This window comes from Chrysemys picta, chromosome 2 (genome assembly GCF_011386835.1).
Source record: "Chrysemys picta bellii isolate R12L10 chromosome 2, ASM1138683v2, whole genome shotgun sequence".
Classification (NCBI taxonomy): domain Eukaryota; kingdom Metazoa; phylum Chordata; order Testudines; family Emydidae; genus Chrysemys; species Chrysemys picta.
The window spans coordinates 81807969-81835457 of NC_088792.1; the positions used below are offsets into that span (position 1 = coordinate 81807969).

At 44.4% G+C, this 27489-nt stretch overlaps 1 protein-coding gene across 9 annotated transcripts in view; it reads left to right on the top strand.

The window, feature by feature from the left end:
* ATP2C1 (ATPase secretory pathway Ca2+ transporting 1) overlaps nucleotides 1-27489 on the top strand; it is a 126346-nt gene that overhangs the window by 10873 nt on the left and 87984 nt on the right. For 2 of the 9 annotated variants that reach the window (XM_008171425.4, XM_065583612.1), the window contains exons 1-2: nucleotides 24799-25041; nucleotides 25556-25703. The exons of 3 other annotated variants lie outside the window; for them this stretch is intronic. In XM_008171425.4, the coding sequence (XP_008169647.2) occupies nucleotides 25698-25703 (6 nt within the window). In that variant the 5' untranslated portion in view covers nucleotides 24799-25041; nucleotides 25556-25697. Of the gene's footprint in view, nucleotides 1-24798; nucleotides 25042-25555; nucleotides 25704-27489 lie in introns of those variants that run through there. 4 more of the 9 variants (XM_065583608.1, XM_065583609.1, XM_042841374.2 and 1 more) reach the window with 3 other exon arrangements.

Here is a 27489-nt window from a genome sequence, read left to right on the forward strand (position 1 = left end):
AATTAGATCTGAACCACTTCAGTAAAAATAAAGCTATAAAATCTATATTGTCTAGAGAGAACACGATAGCCTGTGGAACTCATGGCTTCAATTACATTTTGTAGCAAAGAGCTTAATGGGATTATAAAAAACACTTATGGACAAGAACTTGAGGCTGGAAGAGATGGACACTCATGCTTCAAGGTATAGGCTATTCTCCAACAGAGTTAGGAAGAGCTTTTTCCACATGGCAGTTATTTATACCCTGCCCTACTGCAGGTTTTCTTGCCTGCTTCTCTGAAGCATCTAGTACTGAACAATGCAAGACACAGGATAGTCGACTGCATGAAGTCCTGATCTGATCCAGTGTCTCAATTATTCTGTTCCTGGTCTTCAATAATCCATCCATTCTCTTGCTGCCCAATTGCCTAATGTATTTAAATACATCAGGACTGTTTCTCATAATCCTAGCTTTGACTAACCAAATAGCATTAGCATTTTCTACATAGGTAACTAAGAAATTCATGAATGAATTTGGTTGCTGCTTTCTTATTTAAACTGTTAAATGCTGTCATGCATAATAAATCAACAAGGTCTGTTGATGGACTTGGTAGAAAATGCATGAAAACATGCATATTATGGGTACATATCAGAGGTTCTTTGAGAATTTACTTCTGTTTGCAGTTGTGATTAGGACATAATGCTATTTAAATAAGCCTTTTATCCACTCTGATACAAAGCAATTGTTGTTTCTTGTACAAATATCTTAAAGAACACTTCTTATTTTGTTACACACTGAATTCTTAAAGAATGACTGAGATTAGATTCCTTGGAAAGTGAGGTTCGTTACTACTATTGATGGTTGCAATACTGTTCAAACTGATCCTGCACTGGTTCCTGGCATGCCAAACCAGCCTCTGACAGTCCAAATAATGTATTATAATACACAGGGCCGGCTCCAGCATTTCTGCTGCCCAAAGCGCAAAAAAAAAGCCACGGCAGGTCCTTCGCTCCTAGAGGGAGTGAGGGACCTGCCTCCCCAGAATTGCCGCAGGTGCCACCCCTCTTCCTTAGCCGCCCCAAGCACCTGCTTGTTAAGCTGGTGCCTGGAGCCGGCCCTGATAATACAAGTTAATTCTTCCTCAGCAGTTTTTTATTTTTTTTAATCAGTAAGGAGTGCATATAATCTATGTTGGAAATCTGAAGATCCCAGGGGAAAGACTATAAACTTTAGGGGAAACATATGCACCCAAATGTGGGTATGGAGACCACTTGGTATAAGAAACTGTGACTTTAGCTTCAGGGATAACTGTTAGTAGTCCCAAAATAGCATCTGAAAACCACCATGAACCACTTTTCTGCAGTGAATAAGCAGAATCTACAGATGTGTGGTTTTAATAATATTGTAGGCTAATCTTGTTCCAACCCAGTTTCTAAGTAGGTAAATTAGAAAAATTCATTTTGCCCCTGCTAATAGTCACAATATATCTATAAACTAGACAATTTTTTCTTGTCAGGCTTATAAAACCTTAAATTTGAGGTGCTGTTTAAAAACCTCCATACTCTTGAACAAATACAATGGAAATAATTTATGCCATTTTACTTCATGGGGTATTTGCAGGGTTTTTAATGTGCTCTTCTCAAATAACTAATTTTTCAATTTATCTAGCAAGATAAAATATTACCTCATTGCTGGTTTGATTTTATCCAGCCCTATAAATTAGCATTTAAGAAAACGACTCTTGAAGAGTATTCCAAGGTTATCCGTTTCCAAAACGTTGCTGTAAATTTATACTTCCTGTTGTAGAAGCCAGATAAAACACTGTCACAGGAGGAAACCACAGGCTTTTTTCCCTAGCTAACATCAGCTTGAAAAGAGCATCTGACTTCCATTAAGGAAAATGGGAGAACTATTATGTGTTGAAAACTGCTAATGCAGGTAACTAGTAATTACATGTAGAGTAAATGAGATATTTATAAATTAAAATTGAATGGAAACCCACATAAATTAATGGAGAGATCCTATCTCCTAGAACTAGAAGGGACCTTGAAAGGTCATAGAGTCCAGCCCCCTGCCTTCACTAGCAGGACCAAATACTGATTTTGCCCCAGATACCTAAGTGGCCCCCTCAAGGATTGAACTCATAACCCTGGGTTTAGCAGGCCAATGCTCAAACCATTTTTTTACTCAGGAAAGAGTCCAGAGCTCAGTTCTGACTGGGGATTACTGTAAGGATGAAGCCAAGGAGTCTGACTGGGACGCATGGTCTAAAGTGGGAATCTCCTGGCAGACAGTGTGGAAATAGCTGTCAGCCAGGAGTTGAGATCAAATCTCATTGAAATGAACTCCCACCTTCTCCCCCCTCCCCAGCAAGCCTCTAGCTGGAAATGATGACTTGAGCAGAAAGCCCAGAAGCCACAGTTCTGTTCTCATCTTCTATGGCTATTAATGTATGTTGGGAGGAGGGTGCTGGCCCCATATTGTTGCTCTTAAATTAATAGCTGAGCACTGTAAAATCAAATCTGTTATCCTCAGCAACATGACAGTAGTGGTAAAAGCATGCAAGACCATCTGACCAACAATCCAAAGTACCACCAATGACAATCAAATAAAATAAGAGGGGTTAAAACCTTGGACTTTCTCGGTCTTTAGTCTGCAGAAGAACAAAGACAAGGCTGTCTGTACTAGAGGTTTTTTCTTTTAGTGCAGTTAAATGCTCTACAAAGCAACAGTTACTACAAGTGACTTATTCCTTTATTAGGAATGCATTAAGAAAACTATACAGTTCAATGAAAAGGTCTCTTATATTTCACAGAGAACACCAGCATCAAACTAAGCTTATTTAAAAAATGCTAATGCAGTTACCAGTATTTGCTTGTAAACTCTGCAAAAATGACATTTTAAGAAGGGCTGTCAAGTGATTAAAAAAAATTAACTGCGATTAATCACACTGTTAAACAATAGAATATAATTTATTTAAATATTTGTGGATGTTGTCTACATTTTCAAATATATTGATTTCAATTACAATACAGAATACAAAGTGAGCACTGCACACTTCGTATTTATTTTTGTTTACAAGTATTTGCACTGTAAAAAAAAGAGTGTTTTTCAATTCACCTAATACAAGTACTGAAGTGCAATCTCTATCATAAAAGTTGAACTTACAAATGTAGAATTACATTTAAAATAAAACAATGTAAAATTGTAGAGCCTGGAAGTCCACTCAGTCCTACTTCTTGTTCAGCCAATCGCTCAGACAAACAAGTTTGTTTACATTTGCAGGAGATAATGCTGCCCACTTCTTGTTTACAATGTCACCTGAAAGTGAGAACACGTGTGCTCATGGTGCTGTTGTAGCTGGTGTTGCAAGATATTTATGTGCCAGATGAACTAACGACTCGTATGTCCCTTCATGCTTCAAACACCATTCCAGGGGACATGCGTCCATGCTGATGATGGGTTCTGCTTGATAACAATCCAAACCAGTGCAACCGATGCATGTTCATTTTCATGATCTGAGTCGGATACCACCAGCAGAAGGTTGATTTTCTTTTTTGGTGGTTCAAGTTCTGTAGTTTCTGCATCAGAGTGTTGCTCTTTGAAGATTTCTGAAAGCATGCACCATACTTTGTTCCCCTCAGATTTTGGAAGGCACTTCAGATTCTTAAACCTTGGGTCGAGTGCTGTAGCTATCTTTAGAAATCTCACATTGGTACCTTCTTTGCATTTTGTCAAATCTGCAGCGAAAGTGTTCTTAAAATGAATATGTGCTGGGCCATCATCCGAGACTGCTATAACATGAACTATATAGCAGAATGTGGGTAAAACAGAACAGGAGACCTACAATTCTCCCACAAGGAGTTCAGTCACAAATTTAATTAACACATTCTTTTTTTAATGAGTGTCATCAGCATGGAAGCATGTCCTCTGGAATGGTGGCTTAAGTATGAAGGGGCATATGAACGTTTAGCTTATCTGGCACTTAAATACCTTGCAATGCCAGCTACAAAACTACCATGCAAATACCTGTTCTCACTTTCTGATGATGTAAATAAGAGGACAGAATTATCTCCTGTCAATGTAAACAAACTTGTTTGGCTGAACAAGTAGGACTGAGTAGACTTGTAGGCTCTGAAGTTTTGCATTGTTTTGTTTTTGAGTGCAGTTACATAACACACAAAAAATCTACATTTGTAAATTGCATTTTCACAACAGATTGCACTACAGTACTTTTATGAGGTGCATTGAAATACTATTTCATCATTTTTACAGTGCAAATATTTGTAATAAAAATATACACTTTGATTTTAATTACAACACAGAATACAATGTATATGAAAATGTAGAGAAAATCCAAAATATTGAATTTCAATTGGTATTCTATTGTTTAACAGTGAGATTAAAATTTTTTTGAATTAATTGCATGAGTTAACTGTGATTAATCGACAGCACTCCATTTTAAGTGACCTCTTGAAAGTGCTGCCTGCTGTGTGTAATAGTTACCAAGACTTTGTTTCAAACAGAAGTTTGCCTCATGTCTCAAGCTAAAACTTTCTCTATTCCCCTCCCTTCATTGCTGTGAAGCATGATATGCACTAATTGGTTGCTGTCCTTTATCCAATATATGGCTGCATTTCCCTGTGGTATCAGTGCTTTGGGACTGAAGGCATATTATATTTTCATTTAGAATCATTTTGAGACCTATGGTAATTTTTGCCTTAACTGAGTTGTTTGCTGCTCACTGAATTTCCTTAGAAAATATGTATCTGCCAATAGGGAGTGGTAGTCCAGGTGTTCCATCAGTCACGTTATGCTAATTCCAAATTTATTCAGATAGTTTGAGTTGTAATCCCTCAGTTACGTGAATTGTAGTGCTTCAGAAGCTAAATTACCTGAAACTGCAGTAAATATGGAGTTCTGCATTTAATAGATAGTATAAAAATATTATGGTACAACAGAGGTGCCTCAGGATCAGGGCCCCATTGTACCAAGTGCTGTATAAAACATATGAAGATATGTATTCTTGCCCCAAATTTATTTCCTTCTGGAATTGTGCTCACTGGTATCCAATAAATCTTAATTTGTTTTCCATCTAGGATAAATTCTTTTGCTGATTCATCTTCCTGTGTATTAGAAGTCGAAATTCAAGCCACAGCTCAAATGCCTTACAGTAAGCACAACATGCTAGCCCTTCAAGCACACATTTTAAGTGTACAAATTAAGGACCACTTCCAGCATTCCTGTCAGGAAATGGGGAATAAATGACCAGCTTGTGGGGGGGGGGGGGGGAGGGGCAGGGGAGAGTTGTGAAGCTCAATAGGAGCCTAATCCTGAGGTATTTGAGCACCTGCAATCCCCAGTGAAGTAAATAAATTGAGGATGTTCAGCATCTCTAAGGATTAGACTGCCATCCAAAACTACTGGCAAGTGAAGCTTGTTTAGCATCCTCAAATATTTGCAAAGGTGTTTGCTGTTCAAATCCCTGCATTTGTCCAAATAAGTCAGCAAATTCTTTGTCATAAAACAATGCACTACACTAAATTGGACAGTAATTCTAGGGGTACTGCCTTTTCCAGCAGCCTGGGGGATTTGAGACCATGACTAACCAAATCTTATGCTTCAGGGCTTTAGCAAGTCACCTGCAGGGGTCAGAAAGGAATCTTTTTTCCTAGATGTACAATTGATTAACACATAACTTGTGCATGGGGTCTTAGCACCACTCAGGTTGGGAAACCCTCTGAGGCCCCCCCAATGAATTGGCCCTAGGCACATTCCTAATCTGGCCCTGCTCTGAAGTGGTACAGAGAATCCTGTTTCTAGAATGTCTGGCTGGGGTTTCTTGCTCAAATGCTCAAGGTCATGCTAATTGCTTGATTTGGGGTTGGGAAGGAATTTCCCCCAGGTCACATTGCTAGAGACCTTGGTTTTTTTTCACCTTCCTCTGTATGGGGCATAGTTTGCCTGCTGGGATCACCTAGGCAAATGTCACCATTGCAGGGACCTCATACATGAGTGTAGTACCTTGGTCTTTCCTGTTCTCTGCCTATGGCACACCAGTTTAGTCTTCTGGGACTGAAATGCTTTGGTCTAACTGAAGCCTTTGGGGTTCATATCAGATTGTGGTGAAACTTAGTGGCGTATGATAGACACAAGGTCAGATTTGATTATCCCTTCTGACCTTTAACTCTATGAAACAGAAGTACAGAGTTTGTAAATTGACATGGTGCATGATAGAATTCTAGTCAAGTTTAGATTGAAAACAGAAAATTGCATATTCCCTGTATACATGTTTTTTCTTTTAGGCACTTGACAATACTGATGACAGTTGCATCATTGATGAGATGTCATTGTCATGTCATTCACTTAAGTCAGTATCACTAAAGTCATGGCTGAATGTGACTGTAGCAATGACAGCAAAACTGATTACTGAAGCAATTTCTTAAGTAGTTTTCTTCTTTTGCAAAATTTTAAGAAGTTAAATAGGCAACAGTAACACGAAACTTAATGAAGTCAATTTACCCAAATAATACTAAGTCTATGTAGATGACTGGTATATTAACATAATTATACAAATATTGGGTGTACAAAAAAGACTGCAAATGAGAAAAGCTGTTAAGATTTCAAAACATAAAAAACCCTGTTGCCTTAATCTGTAATAGCACACTTGCTTCTCTACTAGATATCCATGATGTACACACTTTGACTTGTAGCTAGTTTATCCATCCACATTATAATACATCTTAATCTAAGATTTCCCCCCCACACACCCCCACACAATAAAAAGTTGCTAGATAAAACCAGGGGGATTCACTTTGTGGAGACCTATCTCAAGAACTTGTTACAAATATTATGAAAGCCAATCAAAAAGCACTAAAATTAAGCTAAAACCAGGAGTTGGAGTGAAACTGTCCAAGAGCTGTAACCAGCATTAAGTGAGTTTACCCCAGCACTACTCATTAAATGTTCAGCTGTTGCTACCAAGCTATTTTGATCACAAACCTCAGATGTACAACATATTTTCCTCTTGATTCTACAGAAGAAAATGTAGTCTTCTAGCAATTTGCACAGTGCCTAGCACAATAACGCCACAATTCCAGTTGGGCTACTGGAGTTCTACTGCAATATAAACAAATAACTAGGCAGCAGAAAATGTTCAATTAAACTGAACTTGTCTACTAATCTTAGTGATAAATTCCTACCAAACAAGATAGATACATGCTGGAGTTTCTAGCATTGCCAATTCCAAGAACTCAAAAATCATGAGACTTGGAAAAAGAAATTTGGGTTTCTTTTTATTTGCAGCCTGGTTCTTGAGCCTTTACAGTTCACATTTTCAAGCTTTTCTCCCAGGTACTAGGGCTAGAATTCTATAATGAACACTGAGATTTCCCCACCCCCTCCCAATAACAAGTCCATGAACTGGCTCTTTCAGAAATATACCAATTATTGCAAGACTTAAGATTAAAATGTCAAGAGTTGGCAATGCTGCTATTAGTGCAGTCTTTCCATAAGAACAGGGCTGTCCCACTATCTCCCATGCACATGTTATACTAGATCTCTTCTCCACCTCCTCATCCCCATTCTGTGGATGCAAAGCAGTGGAACTTCTTATAGTTCTACACATTAAGACACACTCTCATGGGTTGGGGTGACCTACAAGCCTGGGTAAGCTCATGTTAGCAGAGCTCAAGCTATGGCACTAAAAATACCAGTGTGCATGTTGCAGCTCAAGCCTAAGGGATTGGGTGGGTTTGAGATCCTGAACTCAAGCCCAATGTCCATAGTGAGTCAGTGTACTTGGGTTAAGTATCAGAGGGGTAGCTGTGTTAGTCTGAATCTGTAAAAAGCTACAGAGAGTCCTGTGGCACCTTTGAGACTAACAGAAGTATTGGGAGCATAAGCTTTCGTGGGTAAGAACCTCACTTCTTCAGATGCAAGTAATGGAAATCTCCAGAGGCAGGTATAAATCAGTATGGAGATAACAAGGTTAGTTCAATCAGGGAGGGTGAGGTGCTCAGCTAGCAGTTGAGGTGTGAACACCAAGGGAGGAGAAACTGCTTCTGTAGTTGGATAGCCATTCACAGTCTGTTTAATCCTGATCTGATGGTGTCAAATTTGCCAATGAACTGGAGCTCAGCAGTTTCTCTTTGGAGTCTGGTCCTGAAGTTTTTTTTGCTGTAAGATGGCTACCTTTACATCTGCTATTGTGTGGCCAGGGAGGTTGAAGTGTTCTCCTACAGGTTTTTGTACATTGCCATTCCTGATATGCCTCTCTGCTATGTACATTGGCCAAACTGGACTGTCACTACGCAAGAGGATAAATGAACACAAGTCAGCTATCAGATAAACAAAGACTGTGAATGGCTATCTAACTACAGAAGCAGTTTCTCCTCCCTTGGTGTTCACACCTCAACTGCTAGCTGAGCACCTCACCCTCCCTGATTGAACTAACCTTGTTATCTCCATACTGATTTATACCTGCCTCTGGAGATTTCCATTACTTGCATCTGAAGAAGCGTGGGTAAGAACCTCAAAAGCTTATGCTCCCAATACTTCTGTTAGTCTCAAAGGTGCCACAGGACCCTCTGCTGCTTTGTACTTGGGTTGAGAGGCTCACTCCCAGTTGCAGTGTAGACCTACCCTGAGAGGCCAGTCAACTGGTAGTGGTAGTCTTATGCTATAGCTATATTAGGTCTTCCACCAGGTGTGTATGTTATCACTGCAACTCATTTAAGGGAGTCAGAAGGTTAATTAGTTTTCCAACAGAAATATCAATAAACTCTTGTTAATTCAAAGTCAAACTAAATCTGATAAATCGTTAGCTTTCCATTGTTCCAGAAATAAACACTTGACTCAAAGCACTATGAATCTAAAATACATGAGGTACTTGATACAATTTAAATTCAAGATAAATAAGACATTTGATCCCTTGTTACTAACTATGAGTATTTGTGACATTACCCAGTGTCTGGACTGTTGAATAGCTGTGTCCTCTTAATTCTGTAACCTGGGGTGCCTTTTACACTTTTTTGCTGTCAGAACATCCACTCCTGACCTGCTCACACAGCCTTCGGCATGCAAATTCACTCCAAGCAAAGTACATGAGCACTCTGACCAGTCACTCATGAATTTAGCTGCAGGATGACACCCGCAAATTTTTAATTCCAGCTTTGTCTATCAGAAATGTGCATTTTTGTACTGTTCAGCATGCTACTGAACAATGCAAGCTCACAAAGTCCATTTCATCAAAGGAAAATGATATATACACCATCTTTGCAATCCCAAATAGTTTCCCATACAACTTAAAACAATAAGAAAAGTAGATGTTTGGATTATCTTAACAACAGAAAGAACTTAAGTGATTACAAGTATTGATGCATAAGTCAGGATTGGTTACAAAGAAAATTAAGAGGTATTAGCTTGCATATTACTAACTTAAACTAAGTGAACTTAAAAGATGTCATGAGCAGAGAGATGGGAGGAGGAGAGGTGAAATCAAGTGTTTTCCTCCCTTTTTATAATTCAATTTCTTGTGCTAAAACATCCTTGCTCAGTCATGGTGACAGTCTGTTGTGGACATGAGGTTTGAATCATCCTTGTAATGAAATGTAAATTTCTTGTCTATACCTTCCTTTGGCTGGAGGATGGCTGCTTAAGTAGGTGATTGCCCATTAACACCTGTCTGGAGTGCTAGTGTGTCCTTGTCTCTGAAAAACTACTTTCTGGGTGTTGTAATTCTGGGTAACATATTTAAGTAACCTAGACTTATAGACCTTAAGGCCAGAAGGGACCATCATGATCATCTAGTCTGACCTCCTGCACACTGCAGGCCACAGAACCTCACCTGCTCCTGAAATAACCTCTGGCTGGGTTACTGAAGTCCTCAAATTGTGATTTAAAGACTTCAAGTTACAGAGAACTAACCATTTATACTACTTTAAACCTGTGAGTGATCCATGCCCCATGCTGCAGAGGAAGGTGAGAAACCCCCAGAGTCTCAGCCAATCTAACCTGGTGGAAAATTCCTTCTGGACCCCAAATATGATCATCAGCTAGACCCTGAGCATATGGGCAAGACCCATTAGACCGATATCTGGGAAGGAATTCTATGTTGTAACTCAGAACCCTGCCCATTTAGTGTCCCATCTCCAGCATTTGGGATATTTGCTACTGGAAGTTATCAATGGTCCATGTGCCATTGTAGGCAATCTAGTCATACCATCCCCTCCATAAACTTACCAAGCTCTGTCTCGAAGCCAGTTGTGTTTTGCCCCCACTGTTTCCCTTAGCAAGCTGTTCCAGAACTTCACTCTTCTGATCTCATCCAATTTTGAGCCTAACTTGTTGATGGCCAGTTTATGGCCACTTGTTCTTGTGTCCACATTGGTACTTAACTTAACTCTTCTCCCTCCCTGGTATTTATCCCCCTGATGTATTTATGAAGAGCAGTCCTATCTCCCCTCAGCCACCTTTTGGCTAGGCTAAACAAACCAAGCTCCTTAGTTCTCCTTTCATAAAATAGGTTTTCCATTCCTTGGATCATCTTAGTAGCTCTTCTCTGCACTTGTTCCAGTTTGAATTCATCTTCCTTTTTCACAGCCGCATCAAACTGACAGCTCATAGTCCTCCTGTGATCAACCAACACACGCAGGTCTTTCTCCTCCCATGTACCTTCCAACTGATACATCCCCAGCTTACAGCAAAAATTCTTGTTGTTGGTCCCTAAATCCATAACTTTGCACTATTAAATTTCATCCCCATTCTATTACTCCAGTTTACAAGGTCATCCAGATCTTCTTGTATAATATTCCAGTCCTCCAACTTTGTCATCTGCAAACTTGATTAGCACACTCACTTTTTGTGCCAAGGTCAGTAATAAAAATGTTAAATAAGATTGGTCCCAAGACTGATCCTTGAGGAACTCCACTAGTAACCTATCTTCAGCCTGTTAGTTCACCTTTCAGTATGACCCGTTGTAGTCACCTCTTTAACCAGGTCCTTATCCATCTTTCAATTCTCATATTAATCGCCATCTTCTCCAATTTAACTAGTAATTTCCCATGTGGAACTGTATCAAATGCCTTACTGAAATCCAGGTAGATTAGATTTATTGCACTTCCTTTGTCTAAAAAGTCAGTTATCTTCTCAAATAAGACCAGGTTGGTCTGGCATGATCCAAGTTTTGTAAAATTATATTGTATTTTGTCCCAATTACTGTTGACCTCTGTCCTTGACTACTTTCTCTTTCAAAATTGGTTCCAAGACTTTTTGCATACAGTTGAGGTTAAACTAATAGGCCTGTAGTTTCCTGGATCACTTTTCCCCCTTACTTAACAATAGGAACTATATTAGCAATTCTCCAGTCAGAGGGTCTGACCCCTGAGTTTAGATTTTTAAAAATCCTTGCTATTGGGCTTGCAATTTCATGTTCCAATTTCTTTAATATTCTTGGATAGAGGTTCTTTGCCCCCCCCTCCCCAATTTAGTCCCATTAAGCTGTTTGCGTTTGACTTAGATGTGGTAATTTCTACTTCTATATCCTACAGTAGAATCTTATAACTTCACATATAGTGTGGCTACACATTTTAACGGGATAATGATATTCAGCAGATTATGAATTTTCAAATGATAGCTCATAAGACCTACTTTCTATAAAATTTATCAGTCTTGTGAAAATGGTGACCATAATAGTATAGCCTGTTACAGTACTCATTAATTAAATACAACTTTAATTTTTTCCCTCATATTGCATTGGTCAAAATTTCTTTATCACAGGTCTATATGCTTCAAGCCCAGAGCTACAGTGACTTGAAAATAGGCTCACTGATGACATCAGAGCTTGTCTTGCTGCAAACCCAGCTTTCTCATGAGAAACTCTAACATGACTCTCCATTACAATAAAATGGACCTTCTCATAAGAACAGTAAACAGCTCTATGGATAGTAGATTCTTAATCCTCACATCTCTTCAATGATCAAGTAAGAAAAGACTTAAATAATTGTATGGGGGTCATGGAAGGACTTGTAACAATCATGGATTTCAACTAATTTAAAGAGCCAAGACAAGACAACACAACACAACTAAACTGCAAAATTTTAAAAGCCCTGAAACTTTTACAAACTGTTAACACACTGGGCCTACTGGAAGTTTCTTCAGAGTGAAATGGAAGTCCTATCCTACAACTTTAGGAAACTACATCAGGGATTTTGACATCTGCATATGCACAGTGTGCATCTTGTAACTAACCCAAGTCACTGCTCTGTGTTGGGGCTCATCAAGATTCTGGGAGAGTTCTGACTCTTCCCTAGATTGCTGACTTTCCATATAGCACAGACAACTGCAAAAACTAGACATGTTTAACATTCTGCATGTTGGTATTTCCTACTTCAGCCAATCAAATGAGTGACCATTTTTGTAGGGGTACTACAAAAACACTCAATGCCAGAAATGAGCTTCTGAAATCTGAACATAAATCTGTAAATTGACCAGAACCTATCAATATTATCTCAGATTTGGATGACTTTAAAAGTTTAACTGCAAACATAAAAAGAAACAAGCTTCTTCCAGATTTGTACATTTATTGCCAATTTTTGAAATCTAGAAACAGACACCTTTTAATTCTGATTTAAGGGACCTCACCTAGTCCTGGTTTATAACCAACAATGGGACATTGATGAATATGTTGCTGAAAAAGAAACTTCTTCTTTCAGAATAGGCAGTTGAAATTATGAATTTGTATAGAATGTCCCCACTACCAGATGGTAGGGAGGATTCAAATTCACTTGTAATTAAGCACGAGTTTTAACTCCTTGAAATGAAATTAAATTACCCCCCCACACCTCCCCACACTTTCTGGTTTGCTGAAGATATGCAAGAATGTGACTGATAACACGGATTGCAGTATGTAACCTTGTATCTGCCACAAATACATGCTAGAATATTTTCAGTAAACCAGGAGAGCTAGCAGACTTCAAAAGAAGGGTGGGTGTAGACATAATAGCCTTATTCCTTGCCCTCTCCCTGGCCAAACTCCATAGCCATATTAGCAGAGATTAAGAATAAAAACTTGTTCTCATCCACTTTCACTTCAGCATTTCATGTTATCTTAAAGCTACTGGTCTTTCATTCTAGAGTGTGTATTTTCTATAGAAACAAAGACAATAGCAAGATGCTGCAGCAATCGCTTAATCTCTACCCACCTTAAAATCAGACTTTAAATAGATCTTTTCTAAAAGGGGTGGAAGAACCTCTAAGGGAAGAATAGATTTCTATTTCAGTGCAAGTAGTAATTCCTTTTTGTAATAGAATGTGAATTGTCCTAGAAGACACAAGTTTAGAATAAATCTTTTGCCAAGAAAACTATAGCATGCTTCTACTAGATTAAAATGTTGGCTCAGTCTGAATGAATTTATAGAAACAAACCGTCACCTCTAAGAACTCATTGCTGAAATTAGCTTATTTTTGCCCGGAGCTGAAATCTTACAAGTAGGTAAAGATCTATTCATTAACTTATATAAATCCTCCTCACCCCAATTTTCAAGATCAGAACAGGAATCCTGTAAATTCCTAAGTGTTGAGACAGGTTTTTTTTTCAATATATGCAACATAAGTAAAAATCTTGGCATGTTGGCTTGGAATTGATTGAAACAAAGCTGCTCTACCACCACTAATTATTTTCATCTTGCTTCATAGCCTTATTGCTGGAATGTGTTTACGCTCTACCACTGACACTTCAATACTGTACCTGAAACCTTTTAATAACACTCTGTGCTGGAGTGCTCTTCTCCTTTATATTTTTGTTTTAAATTCAAGGAACAATCATAGTTTTCCTCTGAGCCATAGAACATCTTGCTCCACTATGGAACTGGTAGTCATCTTCCATCCCAGCACTAGTACTACATCATGGCTTAAAGCCATGGTTGGTGTTGAACGGATGTGGTTGAAATGCTGTAGCAGGAGCCTCAAGAAGGCATTGTGGCTGTCTCAGCTGGGCATCCTGCTTGGCATATGGTGCAATTGAAGCTTCTGTCCCAGGATGGTGTATAACATGCACTTTTTCTTCCTGGCCTGGCTAGCTCTGTTGGCTATTTCTGTGAGCAGGGCCATGGCACTCCACTAGTGTGTGTGAACAGGGGTGCCATCATGGGTGTTAGAGCCCTATGTACAATAGGGAGACTCGCCTTCTGTGAAGAGTCTGCACTTGAGAACCCAACTTGAACAGGGGCAGCTGAGAACATACTAGCGACAGTAGAAGAGCCTCACTTGTGTTAATGTAGGGGAAGAGCAGGCTGTCTGGAAAACCTGCACCTGAGTCTTTGACCTAATCCAAAATACAAGCTGCTCAAGGAGAGGATTAGCTGGGGTGTGCTCTGTATGAAGTCTTCAGGAGAAACAGAAGATGCTAGGGGGAAAGAATGTGAGAGCGTGAAATATTATGAATATGGAAGAAGATTAGACCTCTTTCCTGATTACAAAGTTGGAAAATGAATTAATCTAGTCTTGCTGACAGATAATTGAGAGGCTAGAGTCTGAAACATTTATAATTATGCTACAGGAGGAAAAGATGTTTCAACAGTCTAATGGTTAAAGAAACATTAAGCATTTTAGTGTTGGTCTCAGATTACATGAAATGAATCATAAGCAAGACTGGTGCAACCATTAGGCGAACTAGGCAGCCGCCTAGGGCACCAAGTGGTTGGGGACACGCTCAGGGGAGGAGGTGGAGTGGAGGTGAGCTTGGGCAGGAGGATGTGGGGAGGGCCACCTGCAGCAAGTGGGGGGCATGCAGGGGAACCACTCCCCACCCCAGCTCACCTCTGATCTGCCTTCTCCCCTGAGCACGCTGCCCCCGCTCTAATTCTCCTCTCCTCCCAGGCTTGCTGTGCCAAACAGCTGATTGGCGCCACAAGCCTGGGAGGCGGGAGGAGTGGAGCGGTGCAGATGTGCTCAGGGGAGAAGGCGGAGCAGAGGTGAGCTGGGGTGGGGAGCTGCTGTGGTGGGGAGGGGGTGCCACAGGGGGGCTCCCCAGGCAGAGGGGGGGGTGAGGAGCTGCTGCTGGGGGAGGGGCTCCCCCCTCCCCCTCCTCCTCCCTCCTATTCCCCTGGCCCACTCCCCTGAAGACTGCAGTCAGGCCTAACTGTGCACTCACCACATGATAAGCGGAAGGACCCGGCCCCAGCCTGCTCTGCTCCCCTGGCTCCTAGCTGCGCTGCTGGCGAGTGCTGGGAGGTGGTTCCCTCCCCCCCTCCCCAAGCCTGGGAGCCAGGGAAGCAGAGCAGGCTGGGGAGCAGCAGGGGGGGCTGGTCCCAGGGCTCTGTGGGGGAGGGGGGATGGCTACTTCCTGTGGGAAGTGGAGTGACCCAACCCCAGCCTGCTCCGCTCCCCTGGCTCCCAGGCAGTGGGGAACCGCCCCCCCTGCACTCGGCGGCGGCATGGCAGGGAGCCAGGGGAGCGGAGTAGGATGGGGCCGGGTCATTCTAGTAGAGGCCTGGGGCTAGCGCGCCCCCCTCCTCCAGTAGAGGCCTGGGGCCCCACACAGCGCTCCCCTTGGAGGCCTGGGGCCCCACACAGCGTGCCCCCCCCGTGGGGGGGCTGCATAGGGCACCAAAATAGTTAGGGACGGCCCTGGCTCCCCAGGCTGGAGGGGGGGTCGCAAGGTGGCAGTTTCGCCTAGGGTGTGAAATATCCTTGCACTGGCCCTGATCATAAGTATATGGTTACTGCATTGTCATTATAGGGGAGAACTAAGGTTGTTTGGGTACCTCAGTTGTGCATTTCTTACATTAAGGTTTCACTTATAAATCCCCTCCCACCCCCCCAAAAAAAATCCATAATTAAGGTTTCACTTAAAATAACACTTTGTGAAATTTTTAAAACATCACTGGAACCTTTTTACTCTTAACTTGCTGGTACATATACTCAAACTTAACTCCATCTTAGTACACTTTTCTGTTCTGGGAATTCTATGCACCAGGGGTTCTCAAACTCAGGGTCATGACCCTTCAGGGTGTTGAGGTTATTACATGGGGGTCATGAACTGTCCACCTCTGCCCGTAAAGCCCACTTCTCCTCCAGCATTTATAATAGAATTAAATATAAAAAATGTGTGTTAATGTATAAAGGGGCAGGGGTTGCACTCAGAGGCTTGCTATGTGAAAGGGATCACCAATACAAAAGTTTGAGAACCACTGCTATACACAGAGCTGAAGTGGCTGCCTCATTAACTGTCAAATACTATGATGGGTCGGGAGTGGGGGGAACTCTACAAATGATACAAGCCACTTACAAAATGTGCATTGCTATAAATGGAGATCTGCAGCACCAACCTTTCTCTACCTTTGGGTATGTCTACACTACGGGATTAATCTGAATTTATATAATTCGAATTTGGGAAACGGATTGTATAAAGTCGAATGTATGCGGCCACACTAAGCACATTAATTCGGCGGTGTGCGTCCATGTTCCAGGGCTAGCGTCGCTTTCTGGAGCGTTGCACTGTGGGTAGCTATCCCATAGTTCCCGCAGTCTCCCCCGCCCATTGGAATTCTGGGTTGAGATCCCAGTGCCTGATGGAACAAAAAACATTGTCGCAGGTGGTTCTGGGTACAGCCTCACCCCTCCCTCCCTGCATGAAAGCAATGGACAGCAGACAATCATTTCGCGCCTCTTTTGCTGGGTGAACACTGCAGACTCCATACCACGACAAGCATGGAGCCCGCTCAGCTCAAGACAGCAGTCATGAACATTGTAAACACCTCGCGCGTTCTCGGGGAGTTTATGCTGAGCCAGGACCAGAAAAACGAGGCGAGGAGGCAGCGGCGGCGGCAGCGCAGCGACAAGCGTGATGAGGACATGGACACAGACACAGAATTCTGTCAAACCGCAGGCCCCAGTGCTTTGGAGATCATGTTGTTAATGGGGCAGGTTCTATCCATGGAACGCCCATTCTGGGCAAGGGAAACAAGCACAGACTGGTGGGACCGCATAGTGTTGCAGGTGTGGGATGATTCCCAGTGGCTGCGGAACTTTCGCATGCGTAAGGGCACTTTCATGGAACTTGCTGTCCCCTGCCCTGAAACGCCAGAATACCAAGATGAGAGCAGCCCTCACAGTTGAGACGCGAGTGGCAATAGCCCTGTGGAAGCTTGCAACGCCAGACAGCTACCGGTCAGTCGGGAATGAATTTGGAGTGGGCAAATCTACTGTGGGGGCTGCTGTGATGCAAGTAGCCAAAGCAATCACTCAGGTGCTGCTACGAAAGGTAGTGACTCCGGGAAATGTGCAGGTCATAGTGGATGGCTTTGCTGCAATGGGATTCCCTAACTGTGGTGGGGCGATAGATGGAACCCATATCCCTATCTTGGCACCGGAGCACCAGGGTACCCAGTACATAAACCGCAAGGGGTACTTTTTCAATGGTGCTGCAAGCACTTGTGGATCACAAGGGACGTTTCACCAACATCAACATGGGCTGGCCGGGAAGGGTTCATGACGCTCGCGTCTTCAGGAACACTACTCTGTTTAAAGGGCTGCAGCAAGGGACTTACTTTCCGGACCAGAAAATAACCGTTGGGGATGTTGAAATGCCAATAGTTATTCTTGGGGACCCAGCCTACCCCTTAATGCCATGGCTCATGAAGCCATACACAGGCAGCCTGGACAGGAGTCAGGAGCTGTTCAACTACAGGCTGAGCAAGTGCAGAATGGTGGTAGAATGTGCATTTGGCCGTTTAAAAGGCCGCTGGAGATCATTATTGACTCGCTCTGACCTCAGCCAAAGAAATATCCCCATTGTTATTTCTGCTTGCTGTGTGCTCCACAATCTCTGTGAAAGTAAGGGGGAGACCTTTATAGCGGGGTGGGAGGCTGAGGCAAATTGCCTGGCTGCTGATTACAGGCAGCCAGACACCAGGGCGATTAGAAGAGCACCCCAGGAAGCGCTGTGCATCAGAGAAGCTTTGAAAACCAGTTTCATGACTGGCCAGGCTACAGTGTGAAATATCTGCTTTTCTCCTTCATGAAAACCCGCCCCCTTTATTGACTCATCCTCTGTAAGGAACCCACCCTCCCCCTTCCCCCAGCTTGCTTTCAAACCAAATAAAGTCACTATTGTTTAAAAATCATTTATTCTTTATTAATAGATTATAAAAAGAGGGAGGGAACCTGGGTGGGGTTTGGGAGGAGGATCGGCGGGAAGGAAAAGGCCACTAAAAAAAGGTTTAAAAAAAATGACAGCCTTTTGCTTGGGCTGTCCACTGAGGTGGAATGGGAAGGTGTACGGAGCATCCCCCCCCCCGCGTTCTTACACGTCTGGGTGAGGAGGATATGGAACATAGGGAGAGGGGTTATACAGGGGCTGTAGTGGCACTCTGTTATCCTGCTGCCGTTCCTGAAGCCCCACCAGATGCCGGAGCATGTCTGTTTGCTCATGCAGCAGCCCCAGCATTGCATCCTGCCTCCTCTGATCTTCCTGCCGCCACCTCTCATCTCGAGCGTCCCTCCTGTCCTCACGTTCACTGGCTTCTTTCCTATACTTTGAAACCGTGTCCTTCCACTCATTCAGATGAGTTCTGTCACTGCGGGTGGATTCCATGATTTCTGCGAACATCTCGTGTCGCGTCGTCTTTTTCCGACGCCTTATCTGTGATAGCCTTCGGGATGGAGGAGGGAGGCTTGAAGAATTTGCAGCTGCTGGAGGGAGGGGAAAAAAGGAGAGAATTTTTTAAAAAGATACATTTTGCAGAACAATGCTTATACGGTGACCAACACTATTCACATTACATAGCGCATGTGATTTCTGTGCAAGGTCGCATTTTGCCTCTTAATATTGAGTGCCTGTGGCTTTGCTGCTAGAGATCACAGACGCAGGTCTGGGCAACAGAATTCGGCTTGCATGCGGCCATGGTAAGCCATTGTCTTTCGGCTTCTGCGCCGTCCTTTCCCACATACCAAGCAAAGCCCGTTGAGTGCTGCGGTTTTCCTGTTAACATTCAGCAGCAGAAAACAAACTAACCACCCCCCACACCCATCCAATTCTCCGGATGATCGCTTTATCCTTCCCCCCACCACGTGGCTGGTATCAGGGAAGATCCCTGCTAGCCAAACGCGAAAAGCTCTGGGCCAATTCCTCCCCCCCACCACCCTCCGTGCTTGGCTAACTGCAGGGAAGGATTTCTTTTCAGCCACAGGCAAACAGCCCAGTAGGAACTGCCACCTCTGTCCCCTTAATTAAATTCCTGTATTTCAACCAGGTTACCATGAGCGATATCACTCTCCTGAGGATTACGCAGCAAGATAAAGAACGGATGTTGCTTGAATGCCAGCAAACACCGGGACCATATGCTGCCAGGCTTTGTCATGCAGTGATACCAGATTACTTGCTGCAAGCATGGCGCGGTCGAGTGTCCTATCATGGAGAACTGAATAAGGCTGCACTGCCCAGAAACCTTATGGCATGGCTTTTGGAGTACCTCCGGGAGAGCTTCATGGAGATGTCCTTGGAGGATTTCCGCTCCATCCCCAGACACGTTAACAGACTTTTCCAGTAGCTGTACTGGCTGCGAATGCATCCCAAGTCCTCAGGGCAAAGTAATCATTAAAAACCCTTGCTTTTAAAACAAGTTTTATATTTTAAAAGGTAAATATAAACCTGAGGTCCCCTCCATGGGGTCGTGGTCTTGGATACTGGGTTGGGAGTGTACTTCAGTCAGGCTGAGAAAAAGATCCTGCCCGTTGGGGAGAACGGAGTGCTGGGTGCTCTCTGCAAGCTCGTCGTCGTCGTCCTCCTCCTCTTCCCTGTCCGCAGAATCCTCAGGTGTAGCTGATGAGATTATCCCCGCCTCAGAATCCATGGTCAGAGGTGGGGTAGTGGTGGCGGCCCCCCCTAGAACTGCATGCAGCTCGTCGTAGAAGCAGCATGTCCGCGGCTCTGACCCGGAGCGACCATTTGCCTCCTTTGTTTTTTTGATAGGCTTGTCTGAGCTCCTTGACTTTCACGTGGCACTGATCTGAGTCCCTATTGCGGCCTCTCTCCATCATGCCCTTGGAGATTTTTTTTTTCAAAAGTTTTTGCATTTCGTCTTTTAGAACGAAGTTCTGCTAGCACTAATCCTCTCCCCATATAGCGATCAGATCCAGTACCTCCCGTACAGTCCATGCTGGTGCTCTTTTTCGATTATCGGCCTGCATGGTTACCTGTGCTGATGAGCTATCTGTGGTCACCTGTGCTCTCCATGCTGGGCAAACAGGAAATGAAATTCAAATGTTCGCGGGGCTTTTCCTGTCTACCTGGCCAGTGCATCTGAGTTCAGATTGCTGTCCAGAGCGGTCACAATGGTGCACTGTGGGATAGCTCCTGGAGGCCAATACCATCGAATTGCGGCCACGCTAACCCTAATTCGAAATGATAAAATCAATTTTGGTGCTATTCTACTCGTCGGGGTGGAGTACAGAAATCGATTTAAAGAGCCCTTTATTTCAAATTAAATGGCGTCGTTGTGTGGACGGGTGCAGGATTAGATTTAACGCTGCTAAATCCGAATTAAAGTTATAGTGTAGACCAGGCCTAACTGTAGTAGCATAAGCACTTTGATTTTACTCTCCTCTACAATGTGGGAGAGGTAAGAAACTGGATTTTCACTTTCTTCAATTCCTTCCACCAGAAAGAAATTACCTTGTTATGAGGGAACATTTTCCTCCAGAAAAAGCCAGTTTATGAAGTAGGAGGGAACAGGGTGCTTGGGGAGGCTGAATTATCATACTTAGAGTAAAGAAGTAAACCTTTAAAATTCATTTTTAAAAGAGGGAGGACCCAATGACATTCCCTTCGTTTCCCCAAATTGGATACCATTGTCTCAGAATTTGGCTTCTCTTGGCATCTCTTAGTTATGGACCATTTAAAAAATCCAGGGATGTTTTAGAGTATAGAATTAATAGTTTTTATAACCAGAAATTTTCCAGAATTTTAAAATATCTGTACACTTTAACTTCTTATGAGTAAAACAAAGTCCTGGGCAAGCTTTATTTTAGTAACTTATCAATGTCAATAATATTTAAACAAATCCATCTTTAAAAGGATGTTTCTGTGTGGGGGTGTGTGGGGGTGTGTGTGTGGGGGTGGGGGTTGGATTTTTACCTAAAAGGAAAGGGGAAAGTGTTTCAGAATATATTAATCAAAATGTAAGTGAGATGGGAATTTTTTGAAATGCAATATCAATATAAACTACCCCAGAATTTTATTTCAATCAATGTTCTGATTCTACGGATCAAAGATTTTTCAAATACCCATTGGTGTTTATGTATTTTTTGCAAGTGTTTTAGGCCTTGGCTACACTCGCGGATTCACAGCGCTGCCGCGGCAGCGCTGTGAAGCGTAAGTGTAGTCACGCCGCCAGCGCTGCGAGAGCTCTCTCGCAGTGCTGCAAGCAGGGCCGGCTCCAGGGTTTTGGCTGCCCCAAGCAGCCACACACACAAAAAAAAGCCGCGATCGCTATCTGCGGCGGCAATTCGGCAGAAGGTCCTTCACTCCTAGCGGGAGTGAGGGACCGTCTGCCGAATAGCTGGACCTGCCGCCCCTGTCCGGAGTGGCCGCCCCAAGCACCAGCTTGCCAAGCTGGTGCCTGGAGCCGGCCCTGGCTGCAAGTACTCCACCTCTCCGAGGGGAATAGCTTGCAGCGCTGCGAGCGAGCGTGCAGCACTGCAGGCGCTGATTACACTGGTGCTTTACAGTGCTGCACTCGCTGTGCTCGGGGGGGTGTTTTTTCACACTCCTGAGCGCAGCAAGTGCAGCGCTGTGAATTGCCAGTGTAGCCAAGGCCTTAGTTGTGGAGCTTGAATATCTTGTGGTTCTGCCTTTTATATTCCAATTAGAAGTTAATCACCTTCATTCTCCTTCTAATGATTCTGTTGGAATTGAAACAAAATAGAAAATGTTATTCCTTTGATTTGCAGACTAGTATTCTATTACATTGTGAGACTCCTGAGTAGTAGTTGCATATCACTGACCACAAATCTAAAAATATTTTTAGAAGAGAACTAACTTCCATTTTTAATTCTGATTTCTGGTATTTATCTTCAGGCTTTTAAAAATCTATTCTAACAATGTCCTGTTTGCCAAATAGCTCCTGCTAAAACCAAAGCTTTCCAGTGGAACCTGAAACTAATAAGGCTATCTTGACACTTTGGTTTTTGTATCAGGCTCATGTTAGGATCAGAACATTTCTAAAAACTGCTGCAGTGGATGGAGATACACTAGTATTATATAGGATTTTTTTTAATAAGCAGAACTCTGCAGATAGGAGTAGGGATGTTGGAAACAGAACTAGTCACAATTTCTTTTAAGGAATGCTTCTAATTCAGATGATATCACCAAATAATAATAGATACTTTAGGTCAGAGACTGAAGTTGTTTAGGCCCAAACGCTGAAGTCCTATGGTTTACAAATGTAAACACTGTTTTTTGTAGTGTCCTATTGGAAATCAAGTGTAAGTGGCATGTGGCTGTAAATATTAGCAAGAACTAAAGGGCTTGCACTGACTTTCCTTGCTAAAGAAAAAATGTTAATTGCTATAAACTTGCATACTGTGACTTAAAATAGCAATTGGAGTAGCTTTCACAAATTAAATGACAGGTTGTCCACTAAATGAGTCCTTATGCTGCTGCATTAATTTACTTGGTAAATTGAATTATCCTAGTTAGTTTTTCCCATTTATGCTAGCTCCATGTTCTTCTTCGGTCTAGCTCATTGTGGCTCCTTGACTACTGCTGATCATAGCAATGAGAAGAGATAAATATGGAGGTGCACACATGCAAAAAGACTAAGAATGGGCAGGATATCTTTAGTTGTGTTGCTATTCTTGCACCTTTTCCAACTGGAACTAAGTGGGACACAATTTTACAGATAAATCACTAAAATCTACATATTGGTGACCTACTGTTACAATGGTAGTCTTTTGGGATACTTTGCAGTGGCATCCCTAAACTCTATAGGCTCACTTTCAGACAGCATGGACCACCATCTGTCATGGCAACTATTTGGGCAGAGCCTGAAATCATACATTATATCTCTTTGGAACAACTAACTTACCTGTTCTCCTCCTCCCCTGAAAGCAGATATTTTCTATTTTTTAATATACTCAAATATTCCTCTTTCTGGTGGTTGGAAGCATATTAATCTAGGAAAGCTAGCTAGCCTATATGATATGCTAAAGCATCAGTTCAGTGTGTGATATTAGCCTTCATAAAAGGTGTGACTGACAGTCTTAGTGAACATCATAAAAGTAGCAGAGGAGAATTAGTTGGGATTGAGTCTCACAGGGAGGAATGATATTGATTTGTGGAGGCACTGGGCTAGGATTAAAATATTGGTTTGTTGATAAATTGCATAGTCAATTGCTTGACTACACTTTGGATTGTTATGAAATATACTCAAGACCAAATAACCAGTGTCAGTCAGGTGTATGAATAGGGTACAGGAAAAAGGTTTATATGATGCTAGTCTCTAAAAAGCAGTCCCATGTGCATGGTACATTAACCTTTTGCAGAAGGTATGCTCACCAAATTACACACCTTGTCTAAGGTCACTTAATCTGTGCCTCTAAAATAAGGCTAATGATGCTTACCTTCTCTGTATAATGTTATGTAGTACTTTTTAATCAATAGGTCTCAAAATATGAATATATTACAATCTGTTTGGAATAGGGACTGTCATCAAGTCCCACTGATTTTGCCTTAGATCCCTATGTGACCCCTTCAAGGCTTGAACTCATAACCCTGGGTTTAGCAGGCCAATGTTCAAACCACTGAGCTCTCCCTCCCCCTTGCCTTATCTACTGTCACATGAATGCTCTAATGCCAGCTTCAAGAACCAGCATCTCTGATATCAAAACACAGTAGCAAGGAGAGCTAAGGCCCAATCAGCCTGTTGGAATCAGGCCTGGTCTTGGGGTGCTGTGATGCCCCTGGCTCCAGGGGAAGGCTACTGAGAAAGGCAGGTTTCTCAGGCCTTGGCTACACTCGTGGATTTACAGCGCTGCCACGGCGAGTGTAGTCGCGCCGCCAGCGCTGCGAGTACTCCACCTCTCCGAGGGGAATAGCTTGCAGCGCTGCGAGAGAGCACTGATTACACTGGCGCTTTACAGCGCTGCACTAGCTGCGCTCAGGGGGGTGTTTTTTCACACCCCTGAGTGCGGCAAGTGCAGCGCTGTGAAGTGCCAGTGTAGCCAAGGCCTCAGGTAGAAGGAGGTTAGCAAGAGCACTAAGAAGGCAAGGGGAGGTGGTAGAGCATGCAGAAGGGGGGGGGGGGGAGGGTTACTCAGGGACGGGTGTCTGTGGAACCTGGCACAGGGGCTGTGCGGGCAGGGATGCGAGGTGGCTCACGGTGGCTGGGGATGTGCAAGCAGCTGGGTTGGGGACACTGAGGGGTGTGGGGAGAGGGGTGGGCAGTGGAGCGTGGAGATGCTCAGTGCGATGGTAGGGGAGGGGCTATGGGGCACGATTGACAGGAACGCTTACTTGGTAGGGCGGGGATCTGTGGCCGCTAGGGGGCAGCCGCGGGGGGGTCGGTCTCGGGTCAGGGAGGGCGGAGACGGTCAAAAGGGGATGCGGGGGCTATAAGCGGGCTGCGGGGAAGTGGGTCACTGAGGCTGGGGGGCTCCAGGTGGGCGGGCGCTGGAGCGTGCAGCACACGGATTCCCGGTGCGCGCGGGGGCTCCCTAACCGTTGGCTGCGGAAGGGTCGGTGAGCCCAGCAGCCCCGTGAGGGGAGGCAGTCTCTGCTCCTGAGACAGGGAGTGGCAGAGGCGCGCACGCGCGCGCTCGCTCCCGACTTTGGGCCGCGCGCCTAGGGGAGCAGGAGAAGGCGGCGGCGGCAGCAGCTCCGAGGCGCATGCGCACCTCCAACTCCGTCTTCACAACCGGCCCTTCCGTTCCCGGCCCCACGGGTAGCGGAAGTGGATCGAGCGCTCGGGGAGCGGGGATGCGTCTGTGCCGCCGCACGGAGCCCGAGCAGTGAGAAGTGCCGGGCGGCGGAGGAACCGCCGCCTGCGCCAGAGGCGTCTCGGGTGAGCGGTGGGGAGGGGGAGCGGGGGAGAAGCCGGTGGTGGGAGGGGGTCGGGGCAATAAGAAGCTGCGCGGGGGGGCGGCGGGGGGTATCGGGGGAGCTCCGGGGATGGTGGCGACCGAGGCCCTCACTGCGGGCAGGGAACGAGGGTGGTCACCGGGTCAGAGCCCCCGTCCAGCTGCCGCGCCGGCGTGGGGAGCGGTTCTCGGTGGCTGGGTACGGGGCGGCAGGATGATTTGGGGGCTTGGAGCTGCCGGAGCCTGGTGTAGGAAACGCGTCCTGCGCTCTTTGCTGGGGCGGTTTCTGTGCTGGCTTCGTTACTGATCTCCCTGTTTGGTGTGGCTGCTGGGTAACTAATCCTCCCGTGGCAGCTGCCTGCCAGCCAGCTCACCCCGTGTGTGTGTGTGTGTGTGTGTGTGTGTGTGTGTGTGTGTGTGTTAGTGTGTACAAGAGTGAACGAGCGAAGGGACCCGGAGATCCGCTTTTACTTTTGCTAGCGCCCGTTTCTCTTGCAGATGTTGCTGCAGGTGGGGGCAATGGGAGCTGTGTAACTGCCTGGGATCTGGGGCGGCTCCCCCTTCTCCTCTGTGCCAGCTCCAGTGCTGCTGTTTCTAAAGTCTTTGTAACTAACAACCCAAGTTGCAGTTTCGATGGAAAATGAAGGTAAAGCTCTCATCAGAGTCACTGACTTCATTGGAGCCCAGAGGGGGTGGTGGTAGGTCATACAGCTGTTTGTACACCACTCTAGGTTTACATGTTCATCTAGTAGCTGAGGGTTTTATGAGTTGCTGGGTCTTATTCTGCAATCATACCGTATGCATCATAGAGCTATCATCTTTGTGGCAACATCTGTTGAACATAATTGTGCTGCAAGCGTTTTGTTTTGTTCTGTTCATCCTCTGCAAAATATAGTGAAATAAATTCTCCTCCAGAATGTCTTAACAGTAAGTAGATCTTTGTGGTCTTATTGACCTTAGTTGCTTTGAAAATAATGAATTAAATAGGTGTAGTAAAACTAGTGAATTCTTTTCAATATTAGTTCTCTCTCCAACTAAGGAACAGGTAATCCAAATAACCACCAATGAAAGAACGAGAGAACTAATATTGAAAATTGGAAATACCTTTTTCCCCTTTAAATTGCATAATTGTAGTTCTGTTTTACGTAGAGGAAACCTGTTTTAACTCTGTATTGTGAATAAGTCATTACAATGGTCTTTAAACTCTGTTTTTTCCTAATTGAGTAACAGATGTTATGGTGTTCTGATGATTATGAAAATGCAGCACTGAGGAATCTCATGTTCGTAGTATCTTGAAACATTCATAACTATATAATTTTGTCAATCTAAAAACAGGCTGCTTTGTTGCCATGCTACTTCCTTTTAGGTAGGATATCTAGGTATTCCAGTAATAAACTACTAATAGTTCATAGATGTCGTCATAGTCCAGTGATGACCCCACACCCCCGCCTTTCCTATAGTTTGAACCCCCCACGCACATTTGTACATAGGCCATCTTAGAATCTGTAGAGCAGTGGTCTTCAACTCCCCCTCCCCCCCCCCCCCTTCCCCGGTGACCCAGTTGAAGAAAATTGTGGATGCCTGCGACCCAAAGGAGCTGGGGATGAGGGGTGGGGGTGAGGGCCGCAGGGTGCGGCCAGGAATGAGGAATTCAGAGTGTGGAAGGGGGCTCTGGGCTGGAGTGCAGGTATGGGGGTGGCCAGGGATGATGGGTGCAGGAGGGGGTTCCAGGTTTGAAGGGGCTCAGGGCTCGGGCAGGAGATTGGATTGTGGGGTTGGGGCATGGACTTACCTCTGGTGGTTCCCGGTCAGTGGTGCAGCTGGGGTACAGAGGCAGGCTTCCCGCCTGTCCTGGCACTGTGGACCGCGCTGCGCCCCGGAAGCAGCTCGCAGCAGGTCCAGCTCCTAGGAGGAGGTGCACAAGCAGCTCCATGTGGCTCTTGCTCACGGGCACCACCCCTCCGCCCCCCCAGCTCCCATTGGCAGGGAATTAGCCAATGGGAGTGCAGAGCTGCTGCTCGGGATGGGGGCAGCAAGTGAAGCCTCATGGCCCCCTGACTAGGAGCCAGACCTGCTGTTGCGCTGCACCCCGGAAGCGGCCAGTGTCGGAACAGGCAGGAACTAGCCTGCCTTAGCCCGGCAGCACCGCTGATGGGGGTTTTTAGCGGCCTGGTTGGCAGTGCTGACCAGTACTGGGTCGTGACCCACAGTTTGAAAACCACTGCCCTAGAGCAGTATGGTTGTGGTCCCTGAAACACTGACACCTTCCCTCACCCTGGGCTGAGAATCCCTGTTATAGTTCATGACAAAGTTAGTGTGTCAAAATTTGTCAGTTATGTTTGGATCCTCTGCAGATTTTTGGATAGGTATGTTTGTGGCTTTGGAGTTTCCTTCAGCTTCAGCTGAACTTAGACTTTTTTTTTTTCTTTTTT